Below are 19855 nucleotides of genomic sequence, written 5' to 3'. Positions count from 1 at the left end.
CAAGTGTAGCGGAACAGCTGGATTTGATTACTTTCCTGATATATGCTTCCATTGTATCAGCTCTCTTGGCCTGAGGTAAATGAAACGAGGAGACCAGTGTCAAGGGAATTACACATTTCTGTTGAACTTTAAAGGGGCAAACAAAGCAGGCAGTGTGGCTGCAGCTCTGAGTTTCCATGTGCCAAACTTTGACTTTGTCCTTCTGGACACTCTTTGAGATGCAGCCACAGGAGCTCCTGGTTTGTCTTACTGTGTTTGTCTGTGAAGAGTAGACTTGGGTCAAACAGTAGGTTCAGATGACTTCACAATTGTTTTGACTTACATTGATTTTATTGCTATCGTTAAATAGAATTAAGTAAGATGTCATTCACCCAAAGGTGTAATATACAAATACTGTTACTTTCCAGGTCTTCTAGGATGCAGACTCATGTCTAGTAAACCACACTTCAGTGTGTGTCTGGAACCAGATACAGTAAAGTAAACCGAGTAACTAAACACGCACATCAAGTAATACATCAAGTCAAAGTCTGCACTCAGGATCACTAATGAACCTCTAATACATTTCACTGCTTTTCATACAGTATCAATGATATTCTTGTTGGCTGCTGTTCACGTTCGATGTTGTCCTAAAGGCTGTTTGCTGAAATGACAGGCCTTTGGAATTTAGCCAAATGAGATATGAATGACGTATGATACAGCACTAACGAGCAGGTAAATGGACTTTTAATTCAATTCTGTGACTTCACTGACCACCATCAGTCCATCTACTTGCCCTTAAACAGTCACTGCGCACAACACGACCGTAGAGTCAGGATTATCATTCAGTCGACCGGAAAGGGCGTTGGAGCATTTAGCTTTGACAGAGAGATGGCCGTGCTTTAGATACCCCAATAATAGAAGCAGTCACAAGAATGTAGTTTGGCCGACGTTTAAATATTGTAGTGGTGCCGAGCAAATGTTACTGCAGGACATGAGATGTAGGACACGGTGTATATAGGCCAGAGGAGAGGAGGCCAGGCAGGATACTTTACAAGCTAAATTAAACAGACAACTGTTACAGGCAGGGCTTTAGTTGCCTATTTTAACTCCTCCTTGGAGCCTGTGATGCATCTCCAGTGCTACACAAAACCACTCATGACCACAAATGGAGCTGAGTTTTGGCATGATTTCAAGGCTCACGTGTGCTCAACAGTAATGGGACTGCTGGAGTAAAAACATGCATGATGATGGATATACAGCCAACGATTTAAACAGTGAAGAACTGCACAAAATATAACAATGGAATAATTAAACTCATATATTAAAACAATCAATGAATCAAAGCCACTTGTGTATAGCCAAACACTATTTAACACAACCGATGGGCACTGATGGCTTCCATTCAACAAAGACATGTATTCACAGCATGCATGAGTTTAGTACTTTCTTAAATGATAATAGGAATTGATTAACCCATCATGTTTTACAAAGATATGCATGTCCTGACATTTTGTACAGATATTTGTGGTTTACAAATGTCATATCTTAATGATGTTGGTGATAAAATCATCCATCTATTCATCCACCCATTCTTTTCATCCTTATCAGGGTCGCAGGGTGGCTGGAAACCCGACAATCGTTTTGGTTTTCTAGCTGACCATTTTGAGAAGAATATTTTTTCTTTTCTGTTTGTTTGTTGAACCACTTAACGCTGATTTGTGAATCATTCAAGCATAAAAGAAGCACCCAAATCAAGGGATGAATACATAACAGACAATTTAGCAAACAAACAATTTTAAATTGTATCTTTAGGGACTTTGTTACTAGCAGCCTGTTGAAAAAACACAACTTGCTTCCATCTCCTTAGTTGATTCTATGAAAGATAACAGGAATAAAATCGCATAATTCCACCAACAATGTGATTCCCAAAGAGCTATTAGCCAAAAACTTAGCATATCTTGGCATGGTGTAAAAAACAAAAACAAAAGACTAACTACAGCACATGAATAGTATCCAAAAGTCATGTTGTTTAAAAACATTAACAGAGAACCCGACACAGGATGTCATCTGATCCTTCAGTTGATCGATCTACTCTTCACTGAAGGTTTATCAGAAATGGTCTTAGTCGAAAATTGACTGTCAACAAGCCATTCTTCAGTAAGGGAAGCAGAGAAAAATGGCTATGTCAATTCCAAACTACAAAAGAGCTGGACTGGAAATCAGTGGCAACACATCACACTGCCAAAAGCAGTAAAGGGTATACCTCGATAGAACAACACACAGTGGTGGACTGTCAGTCATTGATTGGCCTCCCCAGTGACTGGACCTCAACATTATTGAAGCAATGTGGGAGAACAGAACAAAAGCAACACCCAACATCCAAAGAGCTTTGAATGGCTTCTTGAAGACTACTTTTTAAATCTTTTTTAGTTTTTAGTCTTCATAAGTTCAGGCTGAGTTAAAGAATAAATGTGGTCATACCAAGCATTGACTTTCAACCTCATTAGAATTGTGCAAACTCTGTTTTTACACTGTTTAGTCCTGTTTTTCCTGTACTGCTAGTGGATGCTACAAGCTAGCACTGCTACCCTAGCAATTCAAAACTGGTTCCTTTGGGTTGAAAAAGAAGCAAGACACCAAAATGAGAAACCCATGGTTTGAAGGGAGCAGATGTGTTTGTCTTGCTTTTTAATGTATCTGAATGAAGAAACATACCTGTTTCCCAAGCATTTGCACTTATTCTTGTTACAAAGGTTAAATGTGTGGGTGTCCATTTGTGAATAACACTCCAAACAAGCTATTCAAGCTATTTTACTACTTGGACTCTGTCTGTCACAATAGGCTGAGACTTTGTGCAGCAAATGTAATGTACCAAGTGAACATAATTGAACATCAAACTGAAGAATTTCTACTAAAAGTTGGTGGTTTGCTTGTTAAATGAATCATTTCCATCTCATGCACAGAACCTCTGGTCATGTGAACTTTCAATCACTCATCATGGCTGATTTCCCTCCCTAAATGTGAGGTACAACTCCAGCAAAAGTCAGGATGGAGTTTATTTAGCTAAAAATAACCAAACAAAGGCCATCTGGGGGGCTGGTATGTTGTTACTGATGCCAATGAAAACATGTTTATAATGATCAAATTGAAAGTAAGAGGAATTATGCTTGAACAAGTTAGACACTGAACTATTTGCTTCTGTACTCTGCACCCTCTGAAGAACTCTTGTTATGCTCCTGTGTTCTCAGCATGTCATGATTTATTGAACACACTATGTCCAGCTTTTTTTAAACTTTACTTGACTTCAGATGGTCAAAGCTGAACGTGTGTGCTTCATGCACATTATGTGGAACTAAGACAACTTTAACAGTGTATTATTCAGTTTCTGAGCTCATTTAAAGGAATTTGATGTATAAAGTCAATAAATGGCTTCAGCACATGGTCAGCAGCTCTAAACGTGAGTGTATCTCGGAATAACTCGGGGCCTGCTTCCATCGGCTCTCATGCATCAGGGCTTGAGCAGCCAACCCCAACCTGAAGGTTTTCCATCAGGAGCACCAGCGTGCAGTTCCAGTTGACACAACAGCAGCCCAGCACCCTGCTGTGACGCTAGTCTCACTCTTGTGTTTTTACTGTACGTTTAAGCTGAAAGAAGGGTGGGGGCGCGCAAACCCTCCACCACCGAGGATACAGTTGAGGAACCAGCTGGTTTCCATTAGCATACCTCTTCTAGGGAATGGGAGGATTGGCTCATGTGGGCAGACACATGAGTAAGATAAACGATGCGATTGGTCAAGCACACTAGACCCTCTGTGAGAGCGGAGCCAGATCACCTCTGATTATGGTGATTCTTTAGCTCTTCTCCCAAACATATAATGTATGATGACAAAAACTCATGACAGATAGTTACCACGCTAAGTTCTAATCCGTGGGCCCCTTTACTTTTTATACATATTTAAGGTCATTTAGCCTGTAAACAGTCTAGCTAGGTTGCAATTTGTGCACCACACCTTCACAGTCCTGTGTGGCTTTTCACCTTTGGATAACTTCGGGGGTTTCTCTTGTGTGTTTTGCAACCAGGCAGGTGGAATCTGAGGCCATATTCATAAAATCTATAAATAAATAAACAAACCAAAGAGTGGAAGTCCTTTTACACCTCAGTCAAGCCAATCCAAATGCACCATATGTTACCCCAAAATACACTTTCCATCTACAAAGTTAAATATTTGCCAAACATTAAGATATTAAAGCATGAAAATGATTTGTCCTCTGGGCAGGAGTTAGAAGAGCAGAACAATACCACTCTTTGTGCAATGCTAGAACCAGAAGACATTTAAACAGGTGGAAACAGGTGGAAGCAGCTAGTCTGGTCCCCGGAAAGACTGCTAATGCTGTGATCAGACCAACATCAAAGTGCAGTTTTTATACAGCGCCTTTAATTCGCTGAGAGCTGCAAAATAGACGCCGTCCTTGAAGCAACATCTGGCCTGATGGATGGCACTTACACTACAAGTGTGTTTGTGTAACAGCTGAGAGATGGCAGAGATAAGTGACAGCCTTAGGTTAGAACTGAGTGATGATGCAGTCGCCCACCCACAAGAAGGTAAATGTCAGACTCAGTCTGGGCAGAAACACTATTTTATGACTCCTGTTAATGTTATGTGTGCTGAACCTTGGTTGAGGACAAGTGAAATTTTAGTTTGAAATGTTAAGATTCTCCTGTTTGCTAAACTATACAGGCTTTCTGAAGAGCTTGGATAAACACTGGGCTCACTTCACTGAGTAAACCCTGATAACTGTGATAAGGCTTTCTTTGGAAAAAAGACGAAAGTCTTGCTGCTACAACTCTTCGGTGTGCTGTACGCTCATTACAGTCTGACTAGTTAAAAGAATGAGAGGAAAGCGTGGTAATGACAACCTCCCTCAGTTGGCAGCTCGGCCTCCCACAGAGAAAACGCCTGGAGAGCACCATTAAGAGCGCCAGTGAAATTTACAGGCCTGCAGTGGGCCTCCGTATTAGTGGAGGTGAAACATGGATGGTGCCCTCAGGATGAGGACCCTCTTTGTGGATGTGAGACTAAATCACATGGGAACACAATAACGGGACTATGCGATGACAAAGGAGACTCTGTTTCCTGTTTCTGTCAGTTTCTGTAGACACACACTTGAGCCGCATGGTTTCAGGAACCATCAAGCGACTGACTGTTACCTTTAACCTAACCCAGCAGGGTGACACAAATAGCTTCCCCACAGATGCCCGTTGATCCGTGGCCTTAAGCTACAGCAGTAAATTCTCTCACTAAGAAGAGGCATGTGATGACCCTCACTTTATTACTTTATCTTGACACTTTATTATTTCTTTTTCTCTTTTTTTTGTTCGGTCTGTGCAAACATTTTAGCTGGAAATGTGTGGACATTGATGGCCTAACCGAAAACTACATAAATAAATAAAGACAGAGGAAAAATAGGCCACAAAAGCAAATCACTCATATCACAAATCAACACTACATGGTGGGAGTGTTCATGGTCATGGGAACGTAACAGAGATCAGCCGAGGACACAAAGAGCAAGTGGACTGCCCAATCCAAACACAACCAGCAGCAGGACCACACATACAACCCAAACTTACCTTAACGTAGGCGGTGTAGCGCTGGCACTCCTCTCGGTTGATGTCCAGGCTGAGCTGGTGGCTCATTTGGCTGATCTGAGATCCACTCTGAGCAAAGTAGACCCTGGAAGGCTGGCCTTTCAGGCGCTTTTCCACATCAGCCGTCAAGTTATACAGGAACTCTGAGAGGAGGCAGAAAACACTGTAAACATAGCATCAGCTGACGATAAATAGAAAAACCAGAAGTATGCAGGGTTTGGTTTTCTGGTAACTGCCATTAAGACATGAGAAAGAAAGAAAAATGTTTATTGCAGTGAAATTAAGACAAGTAAGAGGGAAGATGGGAACATTTTTTGGTTAAATTATATGATGGTGCTTTAGCTTAACAACAGCACTTTGTTCAATGTTGTTTCAGTAGATTTAATGTGATTTGGAAAAATGGCTTGCTCCTGTGATAGAGCCTGACTAAGCACCGCCACTGAAGAAATCAGGAATCTCATCAGTCACAATTTAGATTTTGAACGTTCAATTTTTCATCCACAAGCCGGAAGATATTAATTGGAAGGTCTTTTATTAGTGTCGACTCATGTTAACAGGCTTTTGTGATGATATTTCAAGAGTTTACAGTCAACTGACATAAGAATTAATGAAAAAATGTTGAATTTTCCAGCTGGTGGGACGGTACTAATCTTATTATGAAAGAAAACCTAGTAATAGTTTTCCTGCTGATTCCACACCTGGCTTTGAGACACAGAACAACGTCAAATCTGTTTTGAAATCGTAACCTGACATCACCAGTGTTTCTGTTTCTTTGCCCTTTTAAATCCCTTCCTCTCAATGAATCAACTTCATTCTCTAGTAGTTTCGTGAAGACGGTGTCATACTGGTAAAAGAGTGGGCGGGGTGGCAAGCACACCCAAGTCGGACCAAAGCCTACTGTTTCCATCGTCCAGCAGAGGGGACTCCATGACCTCACTCCAGAGGAGGCGAATGAAAGTTTCGTTATAGGAGTCACCAAACACACGGTGCTGCACTTTCCATGGTGTTTCGCCAGACGAATAAACAGAGAGGCTTTATTCCTGCGAGCCAGGACATATTCATTATGTAACGGCAGGCTTCCTGTTCCCCGGGGGGGGGGGCTGTAAATGACTACACCCAAACACTGGAACAGGACTGCACCTCAGCCGTCAACAGTCACCCCACCCAACAGCCAGTTAGCAAATGTTGAAGGGTAAGTCATAAGCCATAGTGACACTCAGCCTCGGCCAATGGATGTGATGCTCTAACTCAAAAAGATAAGACATTACATGATGGTATGTAATGTGTGGTATAAAGTGGTAAACACTTCCTGTCTTAGGAGTAGGTGTGGTTTGGAAATTTGTGTGATGTTATCCCCTCTCTGCAGAGATCAACTGACAAAGTTGTAATGTGGTTGTGCGTCATGTGATGCTACTGGCCAACACGTTCTCATCTAACATGTGGGATGAATAGCATGTGACAAATCGTAGGTATGTTGCGTGTTCGGAGGCATGAGAGCTGGATGGAGTGAATCTATACATGTAAATATCTTTTACGCTCTGATCATGAATTGCTTTGGAAAACTTTACGTGATAGGGTTAAGGTTATGGTTAGGTCTGGAATGGAGGGCTGGAGCTTCTGCTTGAAGCGTGTGTTACTGTCGTGAACGGCATTCAGTTGGATTCAATTGATAACCCAGAACGTCTGCCAGCCGGGAATGAGGCTGGCAGAGGTAACCAGGAACATACTTGTACCATACCATACAAAGTCTGTGCTTCTAAGTAAATACTTGCCTCCAACAAAGTTAATGTTCTCCAGATTTGCTCTCCTGGAAAATTTGAAAGCTTGTTTTTGCTGCTGAACGTTTTTCTTTGCCATTCATAAGTCTAAATGTCAGGTTATTATCCCAAAACTTTGAGTTTGTATATCAAAATCTCTAGTTAGGTATCTGAAAGTTTTGAGTTACAATCATAACATTTCAAATTATTATGTTAACATTTCAATTTATCTCAAGATTTCAGGTTAGGTATCTAAAAGTTTTGACTTACTGACTTAAACTCCTGAGCAAATCAACATTTTGAGATACAAAACTTTAAAATTTGAGATAATAACTCAAAGTTTGGAGACGATAACTCGAAATTTCAACTTACTGACTGAAATTATGAGATACCTAACTCAAAATGTTGAGATAATAACACAAAATTGTGATCTCTGGATGGAAATAAAAAAGCCTAAACAGGTGAAGCTGGGGCAAAATCGATGTGACCAAAATACAGAAAGATCTCTTGCTGTGTGGTGATCAGCATCGTCATTTTAATCAGCGTTCCATATTTGCATTGACGAATGTGAATTTCACTTTCGCAGTGATAAGAACATATCTGCAGGGATGTGAAACGGTCGTCACTAAGCAACAACAAAATACTGATATTGCTTTGGCACATAACTCCCTTAAAACCACAATTTTATATTTTTATGACATTTGGCTTTGCAGACTTTTTTGTTTTTTACACTGACTACAGTAGTGCTCACATTCTTTAGGCTAAGCTAAGCACCTCTCATTCTTTGTGTACAGACGTGAGGAGACTATTAACCTTCACATGGATGTCTTTGATGGATCTCTTTCCTTATCTACCTTACTGTCCAGGTTAAATCATCTATGGAAAGGAGCGGCAGCTGTGCATGCTTCATCACATCATTACCTATTTGTCCAGGTAGCTGTCTTCCTCTGAAACGCATGCAGACTGTGACATTGAAGCAGTTCAAGTTCTGCTGGCCCTCGTGGCACTGTGGCACAGTTATGTTGATAGAGACAGGCAAGAAGATGGAGACATCCACTGTAATCACAGGCCGCGACCTACGACCACAGATTCCAGCACAGGAACACAGTGTGGGATAGACTGACCATTAAAATGACTCTGAAGTAGGATAAAGTGGCACTCTGCTTCTCACAGATATTGCCATGTCAGAGAGAATTATCCCATTACTCACCTCAGGAGCACCACGCTATCCGCCATGAAAGCTCCGATAGTAACATCTGCAAGGCAATAAAACATAAAGAAGATATGGCATTAATGCAACATATGCTGACAGCGCTTTTGACACCTGCAAATCCACAACAATGCACAGAGCTCTTTAATTGTCACGCTGTCTCAGTCTGCATGTCAGCTGTGGAATGCAGTAAACAAGATGCCTCAGTCACAAGTCTGAAACTGTTACTGCGTGACAATGACAGGATAAAGCCACGATAAATATTTAAAAATGTCATCCTTTTTCACTTTATGTTTCTCATTTTGCTTTGATGTTCTCGTGTTGCTGGAAAGCTCTGTTATGACCATACCTGTGTATCCATTACCATCCATGTCCACATTGCCAGAGATGGACTGGCCAAACATCTGCAGACCAGGGTTTACGCTGCGCCCAGACAGTTTCTGTAACACATGATACCAGCCTTTAAATAACACACGTGAGCCAACAAGGAAAAAATGAGCACTTCTGTTTTTTGTTTTTGTTTTTGTTATACTTAAATGAACCTTTCCTAACAGGTCTATAGCTGTGATTCATGAGGGTTGGGTAAATACGCCACCGTCAAGCCCATGAGGAAACGACTGTGTCTTATTTCTGGGTCTAAAAGTATTGTGAAACCTACACATATTGCACACATGCACACATTCAGTATGTGTTTTCATTACCATGCATTGATCAGGCTGTAAAGAAGCTAATTAATCTGGAGATGAGGAGAAAGCAGGTCACACAACGATGCTGCTTCACATCAGAGCAAATTATATTTGCGAGTCCTTACCATTGAGTATTTTTTGGTTATTCCTGTGGCGTCCCCATGGTAGATATAAACCGCTCCTCCATACTCATCCTCTTTGGGCGCTCCTATGGCTACATCTGAGGAGACAAAGAATGCACAAGAAGTGTTTCTGTGAAAATAAATGAATGAAGACATAAATAACTGAATGAGTGCACAAAAGCTTTCATTAATCATCTGTTTACTTTCTGCTAGCCAGTGCCTGGGAAACAAGCTTTAACTGTAAGACTCATGATAGACAATTAAGTGTTGTTAGTGGCCATAAAACTTGTGCGACCTCTGAGAAAGTGGAAACAAGGCTATAAAGTGCTGGCAAGCACTGAAACACCCTCCCATTAGCCCTTTTCAGCAGAAAATCAGATATAAACTTGCTTTTACAAACCAAAACACCTCTACGCCATGTGGTGCAGCACAGCGATGTAGAAATGGTAAAAGAATTTTTAAGGAAGCATTACAGAGATTGAATTCAAGTCTTGAAGTCGTCAGTGTGAGTCTACAGTAGTTCTTGCTAATTAAATGGCAGCAGTTAGGTTGTAAATAATCGCCCGCCAGGCAGCGAGTGTGTCTGTGGCGAGTGAGTGACGAGTTACAAGATGAGTTATGCTTCCCAGCTGCCATCTTTCTCGGCAGACTCACACATGCTGTGCCAGGCTGCAAGCCTCTGGGCATATCTCACACGGAGATGAAACCAGGCAGGCAGAAGCTTCCAGCTTGGAGTTGGAGATAGAAGCCAAGTGGAGCCCTTCAGAGCGGAGCCAAGCGAGGGAAGAGCAGACAGAATAAATGTATGTCTGCGTGCGTGTGGGTGATTCGGTTTGGGACTCCGTACCCAAAAGGGTAAGAGAGGGCAGTACTCTCTACTTGCCACAGCATATTAATAAAAAAAATGTGTGTGGAAATGAGGGGTTTCGTCACACTTACTGGGCGACCATCGCTCGCTTGTGAGCTGAAGGGAAGAGTATAAACAGTGTGACTTCATTATCCTTTACATGACAGGAGAAAAGGCTTTGTTTCATGACATCAGGGCAATGTCAGTGTAACTGCACCGCTGCCACTATGTGTTTGTCATTCTTCAAACTGCAGATTAATGGTCCACTGGAGAATTTTGTAAGGCCACAGCTTTGCTCTGATCTGTCAGCAGTGACAGATGAGAGGTCAGATATGTCTTCTTTGGTTGAGCCTCTGAGCTATTGTTTAAGCATTAAAAAGACTATGAAAGATTTTTATAAAAACAAAACAAAACAAACCCCAGATGTGAAGTTTCTCTTTCGTTTACAGCTTCACATGCCGTTGAGGCTCACCTAAAAGCTTCATATAATTAAATCTTTCATTTGCAAAGCAGAAAGCTTTAAAAACATTGCTTTGCACCGACCTTGATAGCCGTCGTCATCTATGTCTCCGATTGCGGCAATGCATTCTCCGAAGTGTGCATTGAAAGCGCTATCGCCAGTCAACACGCCATCCTCTTCCATGACCCCCTAAAAACAAAATCAGGCAAGAGAATAATTTATATCCAGATCCAGCAGAGGAAAAAAAGAAAGCTGCAGTTACACAATTGCAGCTTTTATTTGATTAAATTAATTGGCCACCACTGCAGATAGCAGCCTTTCACCCAAATGACTTAACCAAGAAGTCGCTCTTGTTGCAATAACGCTTACACATACAGTGTACAAACAGGAGCGGTTAAATAACACCACTGCTGAATCTCACCCCACTCCACTCCACTGTTTATTATATGATAACCACAGTCAGGAAATAATAATGGAAATATAATAAAACAAGTCTGCAAGCTATGCTCTCATGTTCCTGCTGACTCCAGTTTCCACTCACGTTCCCTCTGCTGAGGTACACAGACACCTGGCCCTCATCCCTGAGCTGGCTGTGCATTGGTGCCCCCACCAGCAGGTCCGACAGGCCGTCCTGGTTCAGATCAACTGCACACAATGAGGAGCCAAAGTAAGAGCCCATCTGGAACCAAGGTGAGCCACAAAGCAATGGGTCAGATCACAGAAACACGAACGGTTCATTCATTTCACACACAGCTCACATCTAAACAGGATTATTTCTGCTTTTATGGACCAATATTAAAGGAATAACAACACAGCTTCAAGCTGCCTCGAATTTCTTTTAGTTACTCTGAATGAAAAACATTAGCCCCCCCCCCCCGGCTGTAGTTTGTGGCAAGCGTGCTCCTTTCTTTTTCAAACAGTGTATTTCTGGCAACAAAACAGTTAGAGCAGTGTGTCTGGAAGAGTCAATGATTCCTCAGGCACACTGGGACCACACATTCATGCTCATACCATTTTCCCTGAGGCTTGAAAACTCTTCACCAAAGATGCACCATCAATTTTAAAAATATAAACCTGAAAAAACAAAAAAACAGAATCACTTCAGCAACCGACACAAAAGGACTTCGAATGGCTGAAAATGAAGATGAAAGCACTACTTTTCCGCTGCTGCTGTGCTGAGGAGCCCCTGCAGCGATGTCTATTACATTAGGAGAGGAGAAGTGTCCAGCAGTCACAGCATAGCCTGGAGACAGAGACAATAATTTGTTGCAGCCGCCTCTGTCCTGATGTATGTCATTTAACATTATATTCTCATTAACCTGCTCTCACCAAGGTAGCTGTATCTGTGGGAGTCAATGTTGTCTTTGTTCAGGCTATAGAAGGAGTCAGAAGTCAGGTTGTACACCTTGACCGTCCCAGTCCAGTAGTATGACCCCGGTGCCCCCATTACCACCAGCTCCTGAAAATGAGACAGCCGCATATTCATGCAGATAAAAGTGGCAGGGATTCACCCCCTGTGTGCACTGCAATAGCCTGCTGCAGAGAGGGGGAGGAAAAAAAAGGAAAACGCTGTCGGGTGAACATCTGGTTAACCAACAGCCACAGAATGGTTTTCACTATCTGTCCTTAAACACACATGCAGCAGTATCAGCTTTCCTTGCTGCGATGGAGACTTTCCTCCCTTGAAGGAAATCTAAAAGCTGTGAAATGAAGTTGCTCAAAGATTTTTCTTGTAACGGTTCACGGATATTTAAGCTGACAACGGAACAGCAATAAAAATGCTCTGTTTGGACTACGCCTGAGTCGGTTGTAAAGGAGGATGTGAAGTTAGCACCGAGCGCGCTCCTTTTGTGCAAACAACATTAAAAACACAGTCAGGACCTTACTCAGCGGTATGCACTCTGTGCTGCGCTGTCAAACATCTGGGCACCACAAGGCGTACCGACCAAGGTTCAAACAAGGATAAAGGTTTAACGGTTGGACACCGTTTCTTTAAATTCTTCACATTCTTTGTAGGGGGTTCAAACACTTTAACAGATCCACACTCAGGTCGGTCATTCGTGAAAAAAAAAGGGTTTGATGATGAAGTCTCTTTGGTTTGGAAACACTAGGTTCATTGTGGAAACCAACATGGTGTCACTTAGAGCTCTCCTATGAGCAGCAGATAGCTGCTTTTTATCCAAATTATTTAACGTGGTATCATTCAGCATGGTATTATTACCCAGCTCTCCCGTGAGGTGCAGATAGCTGCCTTTTATCCAAATTATTTAACCAAGGAGTCACTCTTGTTGCAATAACTCTTAAATACAAAGTGCGCAAACAGAAGCAGTTAATCGCATCCTCCTCTCCATGCCCATGAGTTGGACAAAAGCATGTCACATACACTAAAATCTTTAGTTCCACTGAAGGCTCGCCACCTGTAGGGGTCTTTGAAGTTTATCTATGGCGATTTTACATTGGGGTTTACTTGAACAACGGAAAGATCCCCGAAACCATCTGTGAATCTGAGGCTCTGCAATGTGGCTCTGGAACACACATCTAAGAATCTGAAGCATGTGATGTTTTTGAGAACTGACAATACGGATATTGCTTGTTATTGTGTATTTGCGTGTGTGTGTGTGTGTGTGTGTGTGTGTGTGTGTGTGTGTGTGTGTGTGTGTGTGCGCAAATGAATTCAATTTAAAATCGATAATCAGGTACATTCTAGGCCGCCTTCTGTGTCTTTCTAAAGTTTTAAATTGCCAAAACTCACATATTTATCATGTAGTAATATAAACATTTCACTTTTCATAGTTATCCAAAATATTACAGGACCCCTAATGTGCAGTATAAATGAAAGAACAAACTTAAAAAAAAAAAACAAAGCCATGTGTTCTGCATGTGGTTTGACTGTGTTTGAGTCATTCGTGTGTATATATAAAAGCTAGTGCGCAAATTTAGAGTTCATGTTTATTTATTCATTTAAGCCTGTTAGATGGCAGCAAATAGTGGAAAATGTCCATCACATTTTTTCCATAATCCAAAGGTCTCTAGGTAATTTATTTTGCCTTTCCTAACAGGAGTAAATGGGAAAATCCTCACACTGGCAAACCTGAAAACGACTGGAGTTTAATAATAGTAACAGGCTACGCAGATGCTAAAATAATATTTTGCATAGCTAAAATAAAGGAGAAGTGCAAAAATGATATGAAATGAATTTCTTGCCAGTGAAAATGTTTGTTAGCCTAGGGCCACAGCTGTGCTCTGAGGACACATTTTAAGTCATTTATGGTCTACTGTACATTACTGTATGTTCCAAATTAAGCTTAACTGTAATCTGAGACATGAAAAGAACCTTTGAGGAACACATGGCTCACAGGAAAGACTTATCCTGCACATGCATTGAAAACGAGAGTCCTAAACTGGTTACAAAATACATTTTTCAATTTTTAATGAATCCCTCAAATGCATCTTTTCCCCTGTCACACTACAGTTCTGCTAAGATGCATGTAAGAGTTAATCTATTTGCACTTCCTCTCACCAACTCCACTCAGGCGCTTCACTGACTCAGTTCAATGGGGCAGCTGTGTGAAAGTGCAGCATCCACCAGTTGGAAGACCGGTGGATTGATTCCCCAGCTATACCAGTCTGCATCTTGAAGTATCCTTGGGCAAAATACTTAACCCCAAGTTGTTTCTGATGAATTGGAGCGTGTGTGCAAATGTGACAAAGGTATAGAAAAGAACGCTTGTATGAATGTGAGTGTGACTGGGTGAAAGAGGTAATAAATTTGTAGGAAACTAAGCACTTTGAGAGCTCAGGTAGAATAGAAAAGATATGTTTGGGAGAACAATAGGTATTTGTAAGATACACAAAGGTAATACACGATCATGAATGGTATCGTGTCGATACAAAGCAAGGCAAGACAAGAGCATCAAAGCCACGGAGAAAAGGAAACTCATATTTTCTTTAACGTTTTATCTCGTGGAACCACACCAGAGGTCAGGTGAGGCCGCCACATCCTTCCCTACCTATCTGCTATCTCTGAAAACATTAGCTTACAATTGTCAGCAGAGCACTGGTGGTTTTGATACAAATATATTTATCTGAGTGTAGAATTTGGACCACACCAAAGTCTTCTATAAAGGAGGATGTGATGCTACTGCTGAGAAGGCTATACGCGATCATGGATGACATCCCGTGTCAATACAAAACAAGGCATCAAAGTGACAAAGAGGCGAGCGAAGGGAAAAAGATCATTCAAATAGCCTTTTAAACATGTGGTGATGCGATGAACTATAGAAATTTACCAAACAATGAGAAGAAACACTATCTCTGTGTCAACCTGACAGAAACCGGGGGACTTCACAAAGATGAACAAGCACTGTTACTGACCTCCGTAAAAACTCCCGCTATCCCAGCTTGGCACGAGCCATGCTCTTCCCCATACTTCTGCTTATAGTCTGTAAGAGAAAACAAACCACAAATTATTTCACTGTGTGCCTGAGCCAGCGTTTACTGGAGTTTTTCCTGCATTCCATATGGAGCTAGTCAAAGTCCCGGTCCCATCCAAGAAGAGTCTGGGGGCAGAAAGCAGACTGAAAGAAGGGGTGCAACACCACATTCAATGAAACGACCTCTCACATGCGCTCTCAGGTTACGAAAATATTGAGCTTGGATCGGCACAAAATGCACTGTAAATATGGTCCCATGCAAAGTGTGTCTGGCCTCTCTCCCTGCAACTGCTGGCAACATGAGTCACCAAAGGAAGTGATTTCCTGACCTGGGAGCATGATTAAGGTGTAAACCAGGCTTTCATAAGTAGCTCTGAGTCACATAACAAAACATGTGAAGAACACATTTACAAGAGTGGCCATTAAATGCTTTACAGCACATTATTTTTCAAATGGAACTTCATTTTTAGTGTTGTAGCGGGCGCCCGCACTAAAACAACCTGCAGGACAAATGGATTTGATTTACTGCAATCATAACAAAATTGAATTTCTCTAACTTGAGCAAATCTTTGCTTAAAAGCACCTGATTTCGGCGAAGTTAAGCCAAAATCTGCATCGTAAGACCACTTCAATAAATTTGCCAGCACTATACCTTTGTGAAAATAATTTTCTTTGGCTAAGTGGTGCAAAACGGAAGACAAACTCTGCACTTCCACAGGTCAAATGCTCGTATATTTGGCTTCGCAAACTGGGTGTCCTTTCGTAGCCGCAGCTGGCTCTTGCCAAAGTTGAACTTGAGGGAGAGAAATCACACTTTAGGGCTCGCCCACTACCGTTCCCCGGTGCCAGGACACCAATCAGAAATCAGAGGCAGACGTGGGGCTTTTACAGTGACGTTCCTGGCTACAGAAATAATGTGCCGTGAAAATATGTAAAAGGGAAAGGATGAACAAAACAAACCGGTTATTCCAAACCTGGGAGCCTGGGCCTCTTACAGAGTCCCACAATCTGTGTGGATTATCTAAAGGGATGTTAAATTATTAAAGGGATCTGAAATAAAAACTAGAGAGTATCTCACTAGCTGTGGCACCACTGAGTTCTGCCGTCTCAGTGTCCCCTGGCACTCTATGGGTCAGACCTCACCAGTTTTTTATATAGACCTTGATTTTCATTTTAACTATAAGTGTATAAGCGTACCTTTGCATGATTGACAGCTCAGAATATTCCATATTTAACTTATAGTAAGCCTCTGTGCAGCCTCTCTTTGAAACAAGCTCCCTTCTCTTTCCCTGTGAGCCACCTTTCCTTTGATTGGCTGCCCCTCACAAGCCCCTGATATAGGATTCCTCCCTCCTCTTTTTGTCATCATAAAGAGCCAAGAGTAAAAGTAAAGAGCAGTCTAAAACCATACTTGGACTTCATTATTAAACCTACATTTTATAAACTCAACCAAGAAGGTCATGTGCCTCCGCCATTGGTTGGTTAGTCATTTTTTCAGCAGGGTTATGAAAAGCTACCAATCTGATTTTCATGAAACTTGGAATGAAGCATTAGCTGAGGAGAAATGGGTTGATTGCTGGTGCAGATCCAGACTGTGTTGCAAAAATATCAAGACACTTATGCAATTTTGGCAGCAGATTGGCAAAGGTCTGGACTTTCTGAGTGGCTTTCAGGGTTGTTTTTCTGGTACTTTCCAGACACAAAAAAATGATGGAACAAGCTAAGGTCATAACCAAAGTCTACGCTTTGATTTCAGATGGATTTAGTTGATTAAGCTTCTGGAATTCAGTGACAAGCTCTCTCGCCCCAATTCAGAATGATTTAAAATAAAGAAAAGCCCCAACAACATGAGTGCTGTGATTTTGCTTGTACTATACCTTCATAACAGGGGATAAGTGGTTTTGTCCCACGCTGGAGCGTTGGGGGAATGATGGAGCAGTATCCATGCGGAAGGATATGCTCTGACTCGTAGAAGACGTTTTTCCAGCGGTGAGCACAAGCCTGTGAGAGAAAAGCATTAGTGAACAACACATACGCATTTCCGTAAACACAAACAGCTCAAACTCCAGGCAGGCGTTGATCAGCAGTGACGACTGAAGCCCCCTTTTTCTCGCTGGCCTGGAGTCAGCGCGTCTCTGTGGCTGTCAAATGATCGTCAATGAGAGGGGGAATTAAAGCCCATCCATAACCCTGACCATAACAGCCATGGTCTGTGGTGTGAATATCTCGAGATCTGTCTTTCCCATGCAGCATTTGAACGCTCAAGCGAGAAAATGTTCACATCAATGACTGTTCGTTTTAAAAGTTTTAATTTCAGGACGGCTCCTCCGGGTTTTTGCGAGTGAGAGAGACAGGGAGGCCAAAAGTTCAGAAAAGCACACGCAGCGAAAAAATAAAGTGGATCAAAAGACAAAGAAGCAAACTTCTCCTGCATTAAACTGCTGTGGAAAAGTGGAGTGCATGAACGGTACAGGGGGTAATTCTCCAAACAATACTTTCCACTGTGTTTTTCAAAAATATAACAGCCAAGTGTTTGGTAAGCAAAAGGAATACAGAGCAGATTTTACAAATTTTGCACAAAAGAGGCCACATAAATGTGTAAATGTGGTAATAATTTAGGACCCTGGGGGGAATGGTGGTGGAGCCCCTGTGGCTCTGGGGACAGCTTTGGATGCCTCTGTGCACACAGAGTCCACTTCATTTCCCTCCCCAAAAGAACCCACCCTCCCTAACTCCAAAAACACACACACATAGCCAGTCTCAGTGAAAACAAGAGCTTGGCAGATTGTGGGCATACAAAACGCATCAGATGACTGTCTGGAAGCAAGATGCTACGTTGAAAAACCCTTGTGTTTCGAAGGAAAACTTGGCCAACAGAAGTAACAATATCAGTATAAACTCTCCCTCTTGAGTAGAAGCAGATTTTTTTTTTCTTTTTTAAGATCCATCAGCTGATATAAACATAGCAAAAAGGCAGCTGACACGCTCCGCAGCAACTGAGAATTTCATGGTTGGAGTATGGAATCTGTGCTGTTGTCATGTTCCTGTTCAGTTTTAAAAGACCTCGCTGGTCACAAACAAAAAGGCCTCCACTGAAAGCGCAGATGAAATCACCACTGTACACATCTGCCAAACAGCCGTTTCCCTTCATGAGTTCATTCAGATGAGATTTTTAAAAAGAAGAAAAAAAGGAAAAAAAAGAGGCCCATCAACACGTGGCTCTGGAAAGCCACCACCTTTATTTTATCATAAGCCTCGACCTAATGGCCAGAGAGTGTGCAGCTACTCGGTGTGTTGTTATACAACGCTAAGCTCAAATTCCCAACGCTGACAGCTCCAAGAAGTCTTCACATTTTCACTGATGGGTAAAGCCAAAGGTATTGGTTTGAAAATTGTGCCAGTACATTCCAGTGAGGTATTAAAGAAATGGACCGGAGAGGTTTGGATGGATGAAAAGTTATCGGGATGTCTTTGAGCAACAGGTATTCAAACATGAGAGAGCTGCCCACCCACCTGACGCCTTCAAACTCTCCTGCATTGCCACTAGTTTCCGCGCTGCCCACCGCAGGAGGCGGGGGGTTAATATTTAATGAAAAGCCGCTCTTGGATGGGACCGCCGCAGAGGGGCTGAAGCCTAAACAAACTTTGCCAGCTGCCCTATGATCTTTGTGCAAACACTTAGCAAAGCGCCCCTGGGATTAGCACCATTTGAATCCTCTAAACCAGGTTCTCCTTTCTTTTGTTTTAACTAACAGTCTGCTTTTTTTATTTAAAAAAAAAAACCTGTTCCAGTGACTCTTCCAGCTCCACACACGAGGTGAATGTTTCACAGAATTATGTAACCACACAGTCCAGGTGATGTTACTCCACTTTTGAATAGAAAATCATTCCGATTCATTATTTAAATTCTTCGTTTTGTTTTTTTTTAATTTATGGCACTAAAAGTTAGTAAGAATGTAACAAGCACACAGAAAGAAGAAGTTGTCTTCTCTTAAGAAAGACCGCAGTGGTGAGAGCTGCTGTGGTGTAACAGTGTGGTTAATGGTGACACATTTGTTACAATGATGCTGGCATAATCGGGGCTGTTTTTAAAACATGGCTTGAATTAAGCAATTTGCAGAAACGACTGTTGTGTTCTGTCCCTCTGCTCACCAGGATTTTGCCGTTGGCGCTGTCCTGGCGGGCCAGGCTGACCCCCATCCACTCATCATCTCTGTCTCCTTGGCAAGTCTTCCCACACGACTCTCTCTGCCTGTTTCCTGAAAGACAATGGGAGCAGTTTGCAGACATTGAGTCACAGGAGGGAGGACCTTTTGGAGTGGGCGACTTGTCAAGTGTCAGCTTTTAGAGATCCGGTATTTACTCTTCACTTTCTGCAGATTCTGCAAGTGATTATCACACAGCTGACCGTTTCAAAAACTGGAGATGGAAAAAAAGTCTAAGTCTAGCATATTTAACGATGATTCCTCTACAGATAGTCAATGGCATTGAGTGTACCATTTTCATTATTTTCTTAATCGACCGGTAATGTTACAATACTCAAGGTCATTATGATGTGGAAACACAGACGGTAAACAAATCCTCAAATTTGCAGTGCTTGAACAATCAAATGATTAATTTGTCAACTGTTGCAGTTCAAATTCCTTTGAAGTGACTATCTGATCCATTGACTGCCGCAGCTCCAGATCTCTGAACGAGCTTTCTAACCAAGAAA

General features: G+C 42.0%; 1 protein-coding gene across 1 annotated transcript in view; it reads right to left on the bottom strand.

Moving 5' to 3' along the window:
• Window positions 1-19855, bottom strand: part of itga9 (integrin, alpha 9) — a 55017-nt gene that overhangs the window by 32498 nt on the left and 2664 nt on the right. The window contains exons 3-15 of the mRNA XM_086259832.1: window positions 19294-19400; window positions 17019-17142; window positions 15083-15150; window positions 12038-12167; window positions 11866-11951; window positions 11720-11782; window positions 11250-11387; window positions 10792-10897; window positions 9405-9499; window positions 8943-9033; window positions 8594-8639; window positions 8305-8459; window positions 5609-5769 (exon numbers count right to left, since the gene is read on the bottom strand). Of these exons, the coding sequence (XP_086115958.1) occupies window positions 5609-5769; window positions 8305-8459; window positions 8594-8639; window positions 8943-9033; window positions 9405-9499; window positions 10792-10897; window positions 11250-11387; window positions 11720-11782; window positions 11866-11951; window positions 12038-12167; window positions 15083-15150; window positions 17019-17142; window positions 19294-19400 (1370 nt within the window). The remainder of the gene's footprint in view (window positions 1-5608; window positions 5770-8304; window positions 8460-8593; window positions 8640-8942; window positions 9034-9404; window positions 9500-10791; window positions 10898-11249; window positions 11388-11719; window positions 11783-11865; window positions 11952-12037; window positions 12168-15082; window positions 15151-17018; window positions 17143-19293; window positions 19401-19855) is intronic.

This window comes from Aulonocara sp. 'chitande type north' Nkhata Bay, linkage group LG13, assembly GCF_057382095.1.
Source record: "Aulonocara sp. 'chitande type north' Nkhata Bay isolate Kocher_YH1m ecotype deep benthic linkage group LG13, A_spYH_male_GT1.1, whole genome shotgun sequence".
Classification (NCBI taxonomy): domain Eukaryota; kingdom Metazoa; phylum Chordata; class Actinopteri; order Cichliformes; family Cichlidae; genus Aulonocara; species Aulonocara sp. 'chitande type north' Nkhata Bay.
Note: the sequence above shows the minus strand (reverse complement) of the source record. Positions and strands in the feature narration are given on the sequence as shown.